Source organism: Crocodylus porosus, unplaced genomic scaffold (genome assembly GCF_001723895.1).
Source record: "Crocodylus porosus isolate Cpor-Errol unplaced genomic scaffold, CroPor_comp1, whole genome shotgun sequence".
NCBI classification, from domain to species: domain Eukaryota; kingdom Metazoa; phylum Chordata; order Crocodylia; family Crocodylidae; genus Crocodylus; species Crocodylus porosus.
In genome coordinates, this window is record NW_017728924.1 from 17,284,443 (window position 1) to 17,299,958 (window position 15,516).

Below are 15,516 nucleotides of genomic sequence, written 5' to 3' on the forward strand. Positions count from 1 at the left end.
CTAAATGTTAGGGGAGTTTTGCATGTTGCTTTATTTGGGCTACTGAACCTTCCCAAACCCAGATTCAATTGGCAAAGTTAGACTTATGCTGGAAGTGGGTTGTCATCTGGCCGCCTCGCTGGGGTCATCCATGCACCTTGCTGGGGTCATCTGACCTCAGCAGTCTTTCCTACCTTGGGGTAGGGGGGCTGGGCCTGATGACCTTCCAGTCCCTAACTTCTATGAATCTATGAATAACTCAGAAATGTCAAACGGTGTGGGTGGAGAAGGGGGGCACCGGTCATGCTGACTCTGGCATGTGAAGCAAGCCATCTAGCACTTGAATGTACTTAATATAACATCTCTCTTTTGTGGCTGTTTAAAATGATATGTCATTTTTTGTGACAGAGCATTATTGCCACTGATTTGGCTCCAGGTGCTGGTGCACTGTGGGCACTACCCCTGCTACCATATCAGGTGGAGAGGAGACCTGCTCTTTCGTGGCTCCTCGCAGCCCCCACTCGAGGCAATGGTGAGGTCCAGTCTAGCCGGTGAATTCTCCCTTGGCCATGCAATGCAATCAGAGCCACACAACCAGCTGGAGGCGAAAGAAGAAAACCTGGCCCTTTCATTTCAAAGGTGCAAGATCTGGATTAGAGCCTCCGTCCCTCTCTCTCACCCTCAGACACAGCGTTGTTTGTGTTGAACAGCCTGGCTATGCTTGAACGTGGAAGTTAGCCGGTTAGGACAAACAATGGCGAGCGAGCTGAATCACAGCTCCCAGTGCAGCCTCCTCCGCCGCAGACTCTGGAGGAGTTTAGATTTCAGTCTGGATCCTGATCTGCATTTCAGACCTGTTTCTTGCTGACCCGCCTTGAAATGGTCACAGTAAGTTCCTGTGAAAGTCTTACAAAACAGTTCCCCAGGGATGCCGGCCCGTTTCCTCCCTCCTCCTCCCAGAGAGCTGAGCCCGAAGATCAGGCACATGGGAACTTCTTAGAGCATGAGAACCACCCCCCCAAAACTTAGAGAAGCCAGGAAGGGCTTTGTAGGAAGAATGAGCCTTTTTTCCTACCCAGTTTTGAACTTAGTCTGGAACTGGGCTTCGACTCAGCTGCTGATGAGTGGGAAGCGGCTCCTGCGATATGCGCTGCTCCAGAACAGCCACCAGATGGGGCTCATCTTGTTCCTCTGCCAACTGCTGATGCCACCGCGGCTCTGATGCTATGGGCAGGTGCTTACCCCTCAGGACAAAGCACGTTTCTTAAGCCTGCGCGCATTGTACATCAAAACGACTAAATCCTATCAAGAATACCGCCCGCCACTTGTTAATGCAGAGCTGTACAGAAAGGCTTGGGTGGTACCAAGCACTGGCAAATCCGAATGAGGCTCTAGCAAGCTCAATGATTTCCAAGTTGTGATCCCAGAATCTGCAGGACTCCTGGAACGTCTCACCGACTGGCAAAGTAGAGGTGCACCTTGCAGGCTACCTGACCTCAGGCTGACATGGCCAACTACCTCTCTCTAACTATGCACTGTGAGCCAGGTCCCAGTCTCTTCGCTCAGGATTTATTCAGGCCTCGTAGGGCACAAATCCAATGCGAGTCCATGTCCTTGGGATATATCTGCTTCATGTTTCTACTCTGAATGCTGTAAGCGCCGTGCCAAATGTTGAGAGGTGCACTGCATAGATGTATAAATAAATGAACATGAACTGAATAAGGATTTCAAGATGTGGCCCAGCTTACCTTAATGTTGCATTAAGAAATACCCTTGCACTTTCAATCTTTACAAAATCAAAACAAAAAACCCAAACCAAACCAGACCTGGCTCCTTACATATTTCCCACACCATCACAGCTACAACAGCACTCCAATCCTGTATAATGAGCACAGACTTGTAGTTTGAGTCAGATCTTTAGTGGTGTTAATGTTGGATAACTCCATGGTCTTTCAAGTCTAAGCTGATACGCGAATATAAAAAGCCATCCATTTAGATCCAGTCAATCTAATACCAATGAGTTCCTTAACTCTTCCTTCCCTAGATTGCTTGAGGAGCAGGATAATAGTGTCAATAAGGGCAGCAAAATCTGGGCTAGAGTAATCAATTTAGTAATATCTGCAAAGGAGGACAATCTTCATATAAAGAACAGTTTTATATCTTTTTCTCAAGTACACTGACTGACAGCTGCCTCTGGGTCCAATTCTATATACACTAGTGGGTTCAGGCCTCAATTAAGCCAGACATTTAAGCTTTATATTCCTGCCTATTCACCTTTACATGCATTTAAATGTTTTGCTGAATCCGTGCTTAAAGTGCTTTCAGCAGTGCTAGTCACAGCAGCAAGCTTTACAGCTGAAAGGAAGTGTTTTCAGCCTCTGGTCCTTAGGGTGTGTAAGGTCTGAAGTGTGGCATTGATGGACTGAAGAATTACAAACAAGGAAAACAACATTTCCTGATGCCTTACCACTGAGACCCACTTTGCTGACTCCAGCAACTGCTATGCTTTTTGGATTCAGAGACCTGTTCCCTAAACCAAGGAAACTCAAACTGGGTGAATTCTGTTGTCATCTTGGAGAAACCTGTTAACATTATTGTACTCGCAATGCACTAGATAGAAAAATTAATGGCATTCTGGATTATCAGTGTAAATGCAGAGCCTACTCCAAGTGTCAGTCACAACACTGAGCCTCAGATTTACCAGGCTAGGAAAGATGGTTAGTCACAGTGTTCATTGTAGCAATGAGGAGAACACAGACTTGCCTTCTTTTAACATCTACAGCCATTTCCCAGTAGAACAGGTCAGTTTTTGCAAGCTTTGCTGGTAATAGAATCAGTGTGCATTAAAGTTACACTGCAGCAGCTGGGGAGAATAAATTATGCATGTCCATTTTCTACAGAAGAGAATGCAGCGAGAATAGGGTTGATGCTGCTTTTCCTCCTCGCTCCTCAGCAAGACACTGGACAGCACTGGCTGCCAAATCACTAGTGCACGTGGCACTAGGCAGCACAAAGAAAAGCCTTGGGGCTCCAGAATCTCACTGGGGGGGAGGACTCCGTACATCACAAAGGGGTGGTATTGCTTCATAGCTGCTCTGAGGAATTTAGGAGCAAAGTGATGGGCAGCAGATGCTGGACAACTGAGCTTCCCTAGTGGTGGGTTTTCCTCCCACTGAACATGCAGAACTCACCTAAATGGAGGCTCTTCACCTCCCTTTTGCTGGTTCAGATCCACCCCAGAGAATGAAACAATGGTTGGGGAGGTAGGTGGTGAAATGACCAGAGAGGTTCAGTTCAGCTCCATGTAGGTAGTTGCTGACATCAAAATGCACCCCACCAACCGGGTTGCGTGGGGGCAGCATCACCAGGGAATCCCACGGTTGAGTGGTTAAGATGAAAGCACCCCCTTTTTCCTCTCATGTCCAAGGCGAGACTGTGGCATTAAAGAGTGGGCCTCCATCAGGCCACCTAGGAGGAACTCAGGCAGGGACTCCCTGTACCACAGTAGGGGCAAACAAAAGAAGAAGTCCCCTTATGCTCTAGTCAAGGCTCACTCCAGTCTTTACTGGTGCCCTGCACCCCCCCACCACAAGGCTAAGCCAGCATGGGTAAACTTGCTGTGCTGCTGCCTATGCTGCCACGTGCTGCTCCATGGACAGGGCTGTTCTACAGGGCTGCCACTTTGCCTAAGCACTACACTTATATGAAAAAAGAAATGAAAGCCAAGGCCCAAGGAGGAAACCCCTGAGATGGAAGCTAGCATTGCATGACAGAGCGCAGCCCCTGCAGGGAGGCATCCTGAACAGGAGGATGCAAGGTGGGAGTTGGAGCAGGGAGGAGCTGCCTCCTCTTTCAGGGGTCCCCAGCACTTCTGAAGACTTGCCTCAGAGCGAACAGTCAGGTTTAACCCAAAGAGAATTGACCGCTAAGCAACAGCTGTATTATCAAGAAACCAGTCAAGCCACATGCCATAGATAGTGGGTGGGCTTATATTTTTCCAGGAAAGGGATGAGATCCACCAGGAAGAACACGAGGCCACTCCAGTAGAAATCCACTTGCTGATTGAGCATATTCCTAACTCGGGAACTCTTGCTGAGGACCCTCCTGTTCCACTGCTGACCCGCACCCTGCCACTGATGAACTTGGCTTTCCCCACCGCCGACACTAACAGGTCGGCTCTCACCTCTCCGCCAGCACTTTGCTTTCCATTTGCCAACGTGGTTCCAAAGCACAGGCTAGGTGCGAGCTCCTTTCTACTTCCCATCCCTGAAACAAGAGGGAAGCCAGTACTGATCTTCAAAATGCTTCAGATACAGCAACTACCACTATTGCTCTCTCTCAGATGGAGGGAACAGGGCAAGCTTTCAGGGTCCTGGTCAGAGGCCGGGTAGGACTCTCAGGTTCCTGGCTCCCAGTGCCATGCTCTTTTCTCAAGAAATTCACTTAATGCCTGATCAGAGCCTGATCCCTGCAGTGGAAAGGTGGTATGGGCTTCATTAGCTTGCATGAAAATGACATCTCCCCTGTTCTGATCATCAGCTATTACTGAAAATGAGACCCAGACTACATATGCGTTAAATGAGATTCAATTACTGCGTTTGGCAGTTGTAATTCCAGAAATCAAAATAGAAGGTCACAGATCCCTCAGGAAGAGAGAAAGCCCATACCCCTAGACACGCACTAATAATGATAATGGCCCTGTTAGACACTGATTAATTCCACAGATATCAGAAAGGAGGAAGGTGTTGAGGACAAAAGGTGCTAGGGAATGAGATGCAGAGATGTTTGGGTGAAGAGTGGGTGAAAAAGGCTGGCATAAATGGAAGGGCTGAGGAAGCAGGCACAGTGGTGTGAGGCATAAAAGAAGTCAAACTTATGAAGGCCTTGAAGACTATTGCACCTGATGCAGCAGAAGAGAGCGAGTTGCTGAGAGAGTTCAAAGGAGGAAATTGTATAGCCTAAAGAAGGGCAAAAAAAAAAAAGGATCTCAGCAGCTGTGTTTTGTCTGGATTGGAAAGTGCTCATGTAACAGCCAGGTGCTCAGAGGGGAGGAGGCTCCAGTAACAAAGATAGGAAATAATAGTACTTCTTTACAATGAAGACATAATCTGAAAGGTTTGTTCTCAGCTTGGTGTAGCAGCTCAGATCACAGACCATGGGGGAGGCTAAAGATGGGGCAGGCTACTAGCCTGAGTTGCTTTCTTTATACTGCTGTTTTAACTCAAGTTCGCTCCCTCAGGTTCACTATCCGCAGTTAAGAACACACCTATGTTCTGCAGTGAAGACACAGCGGGGGAGAAGGGGAGAAGAGAGAAGGACACGTTGAATAAGATACTAACATCTCTGGTGGCTTTTTCACTGATGGATCCAAAGATGTACATAAGGAGAGTGTGGGCAAGGGTCATGAAAACCATGGGAAAAGGTTTCACGAAGGGTCAAATGCTGCAGAGAGGTGATGGAAGTAGTGGCTGGAAGCCTGGGACAGTGACCCTGGGATTTGGCAGGGGTAAAGCCCAAACAACCTCCCCAATCTACATTCAGTTGCTCCGATCACCCATCCTGTCAGCTTGCCAGTGGCATAGGGTGTGTGGAGAGTCACACTAGTCTCTCTGCTGCCTGGACCCCTCTTCTTCCTCTCCCTTGCACATGCTTCTCTACTCCTTGTTGCCTTTCTTCCCCAGCCATTTGGTCTAATCCAATGCTTGATTCTCTGGGTGGCAGTTTTGTGCTTTGACCTCCTCTCCTGCCAATGTTTAGCACCAGTTCCAGTCTCCTTCTCCTATCCTGTAGCAGCATCCAGTAGCATGGACACCTAATCAAGTCCCAGTTGTTCCCATCTGCAGCTCTTTGCCTGGAGCCCTGTAAAAGCAGCTGGAAATGAAGACAAGTGTCAGCACCATGTGAGCAACTGGCTGCAGCTCTATGGATCCCAAGCATGTGTGCTGCAGGCCCGAGGTTGGGAATGGCAGAGTAAGGATGAGTCGGCAGCATCAGGTGCCATTTGTCTGGGGAGAAATCTGCAGTGTAGGATCCAAAGGGACTTGATTTGAGAGTTTCAATCTGCTCCATACACTGCTGGCCATGCGCCCTGTCCACACTGAGCAGGTGTGTTTCCATGAGGTCTTGCTCCATGTGGACCCTACACCCCCTGCCCAACTTAGGTAGCATGGAAGCAGCAGCTCCCCAAGGACTTCTGTCCTGGGCATCTCACTTGAGCCAGGGGTGGGAGCAGACTGTAAAAGAGAGGAAGTGGAGACATGCTGGTGAGGATTTTCTCCGCTCCCGCTGGAGTCCACTGGAGCAGAAAGAGACATGAAGGTAGTAGACAACAGAGGACTGCAGTTCCCTCCATGGTTGCCAATTACTAGTGTAACCAGCCAGCAGCTTGGTTTTGTGTCACTTGAAGGCTGTGGCCTGAATATCCTTGTCTGACAGCTACGCACACAGGTGCTTCCTGCCATCTGTCGGGAGCGTACAATTCTCTTCTCTTTGCCGTCCTCTCTCTGTGTTGACTGAAAACAGTCGCTTTGGGGCAGGCAGCATGGAGGTGCATACGTCCGTTCAGGTCTGTCAAACCATAGCTGTATCAATGCCAAATCAGAGGCTTTTTCTGAGCGCTTGAGCTGGGTTGCTAATCCTGCCTCTCTTCCATTTGAAGGACCTAATTCTACGATGAAGCACCCCAGGCGTATCACAGAGTCACTGAGTAAACCTGCTACCATGCTACCACACATTTGCACACAGCATCTGAGTTCAGGCCCCAGTTGTCAAACCACAAGCAAATTAAAAAAAAATACACAGGTTAAAAGTGATCAGGTTCATTGTGCAATATTGGTTCTGAGATGTATTTTCCATATGCTGAAAATCTGCTTAAAATTTCCCATGATTGACAAGTCTTTCATTTGATGATTCACTTCAGGGAATTTTTTTTAAACACAGCAGCATGCAAATCAAAAAGCCCATAGCTTTAATAGTGCTACTTCTCTACTAATGCTCATTTTTTAACAGAAATGTGTTTAAACTTGGGGGATTTAGGTGCTTCTCACAAGCAGAAAGCAATTAGCAGTTGCTTAAAATGCTGATGTACAATCTATGCAACTTGATAGACTTGGAAGTAAATCAGATAAGAAACCTTGCCTCTGCTCTTCTCCAGGCCTCCTTAGGGACTATAAGATAAACAAGAGTATTCTCACGAATTCTGGGGGGATTGCACTTGGAGCTCTGGAAACAGGGAAGGAGTCAGTATGAAACATTCAGGGCTTGTCTATGTTAGGGACATTTCCAGAGGTGTAAATGCAAACTCAAAAACTGCATGAAGCTACACTAATTTAAGAGTCTCAAACTGGTGTAAGAGTGTACATATAAAAGCACTGCATCGGTTTAACTTGGACAGTTTAAGTCTTATCTATAATAGGAAGGTTTTGCAAGTATAGTTGACCTGGAATATTAGGCCTAGCAAGCTCTAGTGCAGACACTGTTGTACTGGTATAAAATTACTTTCACTGTTTCCCTGATTGGCATAAGCAGTCTAAACATAGAAAGCTGCCTGGTAGAAGCACAGCTCAGAAAGCACCTGGCACTTTGGCATACTCCACCAGCAAAGCCCTTCTGGTATAAATACAGCAATACAGGCAAAGCTGCACTTTATGCTACTGCAGAAAAGCTGCTTTCAGGAGTGAAGCAAGTCAGGCCAATAAAAGTGCTCGTTTGCTAGTATAACAGCCTATATTAGACACTTGTGCTGGCCCAGCCATGTTGGTCAGGGTCCACATGTCTTCACCACGTCTTCCACTAAAGTGGTGCCGATAGATATCTGATAGTTATGAGTAGTGCTTTCAAGCGTAAACCTAAGTTAAGCCTGGACAAAAACTGTGCCAGGAAAAGGCACTGGCATTGATCAGGCACTAGCTGTGAAAGCTTCCTCACTTCAGGCAATATCTATTGCCTTTGCTAAAGGAACACTTCCAATACCAATGAGAAGCCCCTTTGAACTAAAGGCAGATGAGGTTCTTTGGGTGAATCTGATATCTTTTATTAGACCAACTTAAATAGTTGGAAAAAAATGTTAAGCAAGCTTTTGGGTATAAATACCCTTTGTCAGGCTGAGGAAGCATCTGCAGTTGGTGCGTGCTCTTCCTGGATGAAATGAAAAGTGAAGAAGCCAGAGGCTGGGCTACTGTGCATACAAGGTACCCAATTCACCCAAAGAACCCTGCCTGCCTATGTCCTTAGACCAACACAGCTACAACCTACCCCCCTCTGAACTAAATACATCTCTAACCAAAGTTCCCTGTTTCCATTATTAGACTACTGATCCCATAGGTTTGTTGGCATAGTGGTGGTGGCAGGTTCCTTTAGAGGATAGATGGTGTATGTTGGCAGAAGGGGTCTTCTGCTGGCTTTACTACATCACCTCCCAAAATGACAAAAGCTGTGATGGCAGAAGCCCCCTTCTCTTGGCCCAGGCGAATCCAGATGGACGGTCCTGTTGGCATACCAATGTCTGCTGAAGGGTGTGATCTTTTTTCTGGAAAAACTGTAGTACAGACCAGACCCTAGCTTCTGTGGGCCTTATATTGGCACTCTTATCTGCCTATTTGTTTGCCTTCTCCTGGCTTGTTCCACAAGAAAAAAAAAATCATTCCCTTTGGCTGCTTTGGGAAAGATTTATGCTTGTTTTAAAATTTGTGATGAAATCCATTTATAAAGTAGTAACACAGCAAGCCAGGAGCAAAACATCACAGTTTCAGCGAGGCTGACAGCAATGGCCAACACATTTCTGGACCATCCCCTCACTATAGTCACTAGTGCAGCTGAGCTAGTGACTCTGGTTTCTTAAGGCTCCTGGGTTACATTGCAGATGTCTAAATTCTAGTTTGCTATTTGTATTCACTGTTCTACTGGAGTTACTCATTGGTACATACCAAACACGCTAACTAGTTTTCAGGTGAATGCCACAACAGAAGGCATCAAGGTATCTTTCTCCACTCCTTTCCAGTTCTCTCCAGAATAAATTAATGGGGAAAAGCTTAAAATATCAAAAACACTGGAATAGGTTAGAAGGGACCATGTCAGCAAGGTCTTCTGCCTTCTTCCAGGTTAGTGGGAGGGAGAGGACTCCTGCATTGCTGCTGCTGAAGCTCGGGTAACCGCAGCACAGACATCTGCTAGAAATGCCACTGCCTGTCTAATGAACTGTCATTGCTACGGTTGTATTTCACCACCCTCATCCCATTCTGATCTTGTACTGGCCCGTCATGGCCATGGGCCTCATTCTGACTCACTTCCTTTCCAGCTCTTAAATCATTGCTGCATCTGTTCCTTGGAAATGTCAGGAGACAGACAACTTGCTCTTATCTGATGTAATTTTTTTCATTGTAAAGTCAAATGAATGATAGAGGTTCCTATGTTAATGAATGGTAGTGCTTGGAAGGCATGAATGATGTGTGCCCCCCGGCGGCTGCAGGGGGCATGGCAGCGGTGGGAGCGCGGCGGTGGCAGCAGTGTGACGACGGCAAGTGGGGGAGCTCCCTCAGACGCCGCCGGTGCTGTCAGTGGTGGAGGGTGGTGAGCACCGAGTAAGGGTCGGCAACCACCCACAGCCACTGCCGGCAGTGTCGGCATCATCCAGCAGAGATAGCTCATGGACTCCCTGCAGAGACCGCCAGCAGTGTCGGTGGTAGGGTGGTGAGTGGTGACTGCCTGCAGGCACCGCCAACAGCGTCAGCGGTACCTTTTTGTAGGGGGTGCGTGACCACACTCAGGGGATCCATGTGCACCTGTGTGCACCCCTATGCATTGCCCCTGTTGGAAGGTCTCCAACAGTCACCCTACCAAGTGAGGATTTCTCTATATATGGGTCCAGGCTTTTGTAGGCCTTGACAAAATATGTCATCCCGGCATGAATGCCTCTTATGTCTAGACCCACATTCCTAACACACTCCTGCAGCATTTAGTCATCTGTCTGTTTTTCTGCTTTTTCTTTCATTTTCTTTTCTTTAAAGCAGCAAGTTCTGTCATCCATTTATATTATCCATTATACTCACACACGCACACATACACCACATTCTGTAATGCTTGGGGAAAAAGTCTCTGCAACAGGTGTCTTGTATTAAGTCAGACTAAATAAATACAGAACATATAATGAAATAAAAAGGTCCATTAGATAATGTCCAAACTCTACAGCACATAAACAGCCCCCTTTTTTGCAAATGAACTGCTGTTTATTTAAACAGGAATTATTTAACTGAACTGAGACCAAAATAATTGGCTATTATTCCTGCGTAACACAAAGACCTGATGTCTTTGAGGCTAGAGACAGAAGTTACACATAAACCAGTTTAAGTGATCAGAAGCTGGTTTAAATCTGTAACAGAACAGAAGCTCAGTACACATAAACCAGTTTCAAAATGGCTGAAACTGGTTTAAAATAAACCTGGTTGAATGTAGTATCAGACTTAACTGCTTTGGGTCAAACCGATTTGTGAAACTTCTGTCCCAGACCCCTTCCTGGTTCAAGTTAAATCAGAGTCCCCCAGCATCCCAGCATACTTCCCAGCCCTGGGGTGGCCTGGGCTGTCTGTGCAGAGAGCAAGGCTGGCCCTGCCCCTCTGCTTCCTAGCTGGGGCAGTGAGGCCTGGCTGACAAGGGGGTGGGAGGGCAAGCCCAGTTGTGGATGTAGCCCAGTCTATAGCTGGGGTCTGGGGCCATGAAAGGGGATTAAACACCCCTTCCCCTGCTCAAATTTACTGCTGGCTGCAACCCTGGGTAATACAAATCCCAGAGGTACCTGGAAGCAGAGAGAGGAAGTGATGAACAACCCTGCAGAGTCCTGCTGCTGTAATTCTGCACTGCAAATCCCAGAGACCTTTGGAAGCAGCAGGAAGAGGAAGTGAACACACAGCCAGAGACCTGTGCTCTAGCACCCCCGGCTTCTGACCTGAGCCACTACTGGCATGTGGCTGCATTTCCTGAATCAAAGGTAAAAGTCTATTCACTTCTGTTTCAATTTAATCTGTCCAGTTTAGATTAATCTGCAAAAACTGAACTGATTCACCCTGGGGATTTGTAACTGTCTGTACTTAGTCTGATAGGTTCTTAAACAAGTATCTTAGTGGAATCTCAGACCTCTATGTCCAGCAGGCTAGACCCAATTGCCTTCTTGGTTATTGGGCTTCAAGAGGGTTCCTTCCCTCTGTTCTTACCTGTGCCATCTTCTAAATGTCCGAAGTTACAGATCTGGCTGATGTTGTGCACCCATAACTGCATTTCCTCCTCCGTTTTGGCTACCAGGTAGAAGGTGCGGTATGTCGTTTTCACAATGAAGACGAAGTTGTTCTGGAATTCCTTCTTGATGAAGTTGGGCCCCGAATGTTTCAGCACTTCACACTCATTCAGGTCTATGGTCCGAATGGGCTTTTTGGCATGGTTGTTTCTATAGTACTCCAGAACGTCAGGGTTCCCACTCATGCGGCCTCTCCGCAGCACGAACCAGCGCTTCCTCCATGCCTGCAAATATACAATGGAACACGCATCACAGCTGGGTCATGTCCTTTCCAGTCTTTCAGCCTACTATCAAACTCTTTTTATCAACAGGCTGAACATGGATTTTTTTTTCTGATTCTGTGAGGATCATAATAATCAGACGGACTTGTGACAGATGAACTGAAATGCATCCTATTAATTTGTGTTCCCGCCAGGAAGAAAAAGGTGTCTGGCTGTAATTTTAACATGTGGTAGCAAGTGAAGGTAAACCTGAGGCTGCGCTACACTCCATACCTTAAACTGGTCATACATGGGAAAGTTACAAACTCCCTTCCATCCTTTCCCCACCTTGCATTTTAATCTTGTATAGATTGTTAGCTAGTATGATGTAAGCACACACCTTTTAGTGAAACAAAAAAGCCTAGGCAGACAAGGTTTTTTGGGTAAATCCAATATCTTTTATTAGATAGTTGGAAAAATTCTCCTTTGCAAGCTTTCGGGTACAAATACCCTTCGTCAGGCTGAGGAAGCATCTGCAGATGGTCTGTGCTCTTCCTGGATGGAGTGGTAACGCAGCCAAAGGCCAGTACATATGCAAGAAAGAAAACGCCTCCGATTCTACCACGTACTACTTAGCATGTGTTAATTAACATCTGGCAACAAACACCTTTTTTCCTAGGGACAACAGAGACCTTGAGATGAACTGAGCCTGTTTCTGTCAGATGGTTTTCTGTGTTAATAAAAAGCTGTTAATGAGCTGTCAGTCACTTACCAAAGTAAAGGAGAACAGGCCTTGAGGGGGTTGCAGTGCTAAAAAGTTAAACAGGAAACTTCAACACATTACAAAATCCTGTATCTCACATATACTGGTTTTAATAACTTTCTTTGCCTGGGACTGTAATTAGTAAACATTTATGTTTTCCAGGCCTCAGTGACTGAACAGGCTGGATTCCATGCAGGGTTAAGTGAAGTCACATATAGATGAAGACACTGTACAATTTTATTAAGCTGCACGCAGGGTTTGTAAAAGAAATCTGATTTTTTCCTTCTCTTTCAGCAGCTGTTTCAGCTCATCAGCAGTATAAGCTCTGCTGTGTTGATTACAGCTGTCAACTGCCTTGTTACTACAAAACCCAGAAGAAACCCATCCACATTCCCACTTCTTGACTAAAAATGAACCTAAGAAATTACGAGTTCTTAACCCACCACATTTGACAAAGATGGTAATTGAATAAGAGTAGGTCACGTGACCAAAAATAAAACGACACACTTTGGTCCTGAGGCCACACGAAAATTCACCGTGTCCTCCTTGAGGTCAGACCTGCTGGAGCTGTTTCCACCCCGTGCGGAGCTTCCACCAGCCTTTGTAACGACACGTACGGATGTACAACTATTCCAGTCATCACTGCTCTGTACACAATAGCACCTGGAACTTCATAATAAAAGCCAACACAAGACTCAGATCTCCCTGGTGAAACTTCCTATGAAGCTAAACGAAGGAAAACCTCCATCAGCTGTGAGCGGTGTAGGAGCTATGACAATTGCATGAGCAATTTGGCTTCCACCAATGAAAGGGCAGCGCTGCACCTGTTCACTAGTCCATTCTGCTCCAAAATGGCTGCTGGCGATTTCCTTCTTTATCATATAGGAAAAATAAACTAACAACAACAAAAAAGCAATCTCCCTGCCTGAACCTTATGCAATCATTGTTTGCAAAATGACTAGACCTAACAACCTGAAAATGAGCAGTTGTCTGTCCCTTGAAACACCTTAGTACAGGGGTGGGTAATTATTTTGGGCGGAGGGCCACTTGCTGAGTTTTGGCAAGCCTTGAGGGCCACATGACAGGCAGCTCAGGGGCTGATAAATATGAATTTTCTAAATTTTTTAGGGGCCCCGCGGACCAATAGAATGGCCTGGTGGGCCGCATTCAGCCCACGGGCCACATTTTGCCCACCCCTGTCTTAGTATGAGGTGGGATCATAAGCATTTGGTAGAAGCGGTCATCATTAAGCTAAGATGCATCAAGCACCTCTTAAATCCAAGCAGCTGATTTCAGAATGTTTAAGCTAGAACAACTGAATCCTCACTGATGTACTCTAAGGATCAATACAGGTGCTACAGGTTTTTCTAACAGCCAATGAGAAGACGAACAACTAAAGCATGGAAAAAATCCCTAAACATAAATACATTCAGAATAAAATATAACTGACCTACAAGTCACTGACCTATAAAATGTAACTTGAAAATCTCTGTATATTCTTTGGTGCTAATAAGCAGAACGTTAAAGGTCTTGAATTCTCCCCCTCCTTGGCTCGTCCCTCTTGCACATCACAAGTACTGGAGTCTACCATCAAAGAGTTGGACAGAGCAAATGGTCCACTAAAATATTCATTCAATAACTTACTTAAAAGCATATCCATTCAACCAGACAGTACTTTAATCTACTTCTGAAGTGCAAGGTTATCCAAAAGCAACCTATGAGAGGCAGAGACTAAGGTAATATTTTAGACAAAGGTACGGCAATATGGAGGTGTTGTGTGTATAAGTCTACAGCAGTGGTGCTCTACCTCTGGCATGCGGGCTGGATTTGGCCCCCGAAGTGACTAGTTCCAGCCTGTAGCCCTGAAGATCAGCAACAAGTGGCAAGCAGCTCAGGCTGGCACGTCCCCTTCTCTGGCCTACACCATGCCATTGTTTTTGTCCACAGCCCTCCCTGCTGGCTCCCTCTCCTCTCCCTAGGCAGGTGCTGCTTACTCTATTGCTCCCTTTCTCCCTCCCCTCTTCCCCGCCTCCAGTCTAGATTCAGCCCAGCACACCGATTATCTTTTATTATAACCACTATTATTCTACTGCCTAAGGGACCAAGTCATAGCCTTGGATTCCAGTGTGCAAGGCACTGTACAACACAGAATTGTCCCTCCCACAGCATTTAATGTAAGTATCAAAGCATAGACAACGGGAGTATCATGAACAGCCCAACACATAACAAATACATGGATCTAGATTTCCTGGGCCAACTCTGGCTCTAAAAAAACAGCAGACTGTTCCTATCGTGGAGTGGAAATTCCTGGTAGTGTAAGTACAAAGGAGTTGCACTTCAAATCTCCTGGCTAGCAGGCAAGCCTGTGCAGAGGAGCATGGCAGAGAGAGAGCAGCGCTTCTAAGTGGCTCTAATTGATGTTGGGGTTGGGCTGGCACAGAATCAGAGAGCTCCTTCTCCGTCCTCTGCACCGAGCAGAGCTTGGATACGAGAGTCAAACAGTCTCAGACACAATACTGGTAAGTGGCTCCAGGTATTTGCAGGACAGTTTACATTTCAGTTTGTTTAGACTTCGTGCATCCTTGAATCTTAAGTCTGTAGTCTTCAAACGCAACTCCAGTAGCTAGGCCAAAGGCCAGGGTAAAATACTGGAGCAGAATTCCTCAGCAAATGTTAAAATCCAGCAACTTCAAAACTCGGGGCTGGATTCCCCATCAGTATCAAATATTGTAACTCCAGTGGTTTCAGTTATAAACCATCTGAGAAAGTGGTGCCAACAGATAATCTAATTAAATGATCAGTTCCATTTACATATAATGGATGTGGGTGAAGGATGGTGGGAAGGAAAGGTAAGGCTCAAATTTAAGGGAGCTTTGGGCATTCAAGGCAGCAGGGGCAGAGCTCAGTGTGAAAGGCTGAATGATGTGTGCCAGTGAAAAGGAGAGCTTGGCTAAATGAAACAGCCACGCAAGGTTCCCAGGATGCTATTCAACAAAAGACTCTCTTCACTGCAAAGCCTCTCACAAGGGCATACATCACCCCAAACCAATCACCAGGAAGCTACCCTTCTCTATAAAGGAATACAGAGCCCCAAAGAGGCATAATAGTAGTGGGCCCTTGATTTTGCTAATCCCATTCCTGTCATTCAAGGAGATGACTAAATTCATAATGTGCTTTAATAGTGCATTTGGAGTAAACAACAGAAGCAGAAGGCGGCTATTGGCACTACAACATTTCTTGTTCTCTGTAATCGTTTTTACATGCTAGTAGGAAGCTCTGTGGACTCAGCT

General features: G+C 46.3%; 1 protein-coding gene across 2 annotated transcripts in view; it reads right to left on the bottom strand.

Moving 5' to 3' along the window:
• The window catches only part of GAB3 (GRB2 associated binding protein 3), a 107,927-nt gene that overhangs the window by 22,789 nt on the left and 69,622 nt on the right, over positions 1–15,516 (bottom strand). For both annotated transcript variants that reach the window (XM_019540445.1, XM_019540444.1), the window contains exon 2: positions 11,184–11,487. In XM_019540445.1, coding sequence (XP_019395990.1) covers positions 11,184–11,487 — 304 coding nt within the window. The remainder of the gene's footprint in view (positions 1–11,183; positions 11,488–15,516) is intronic.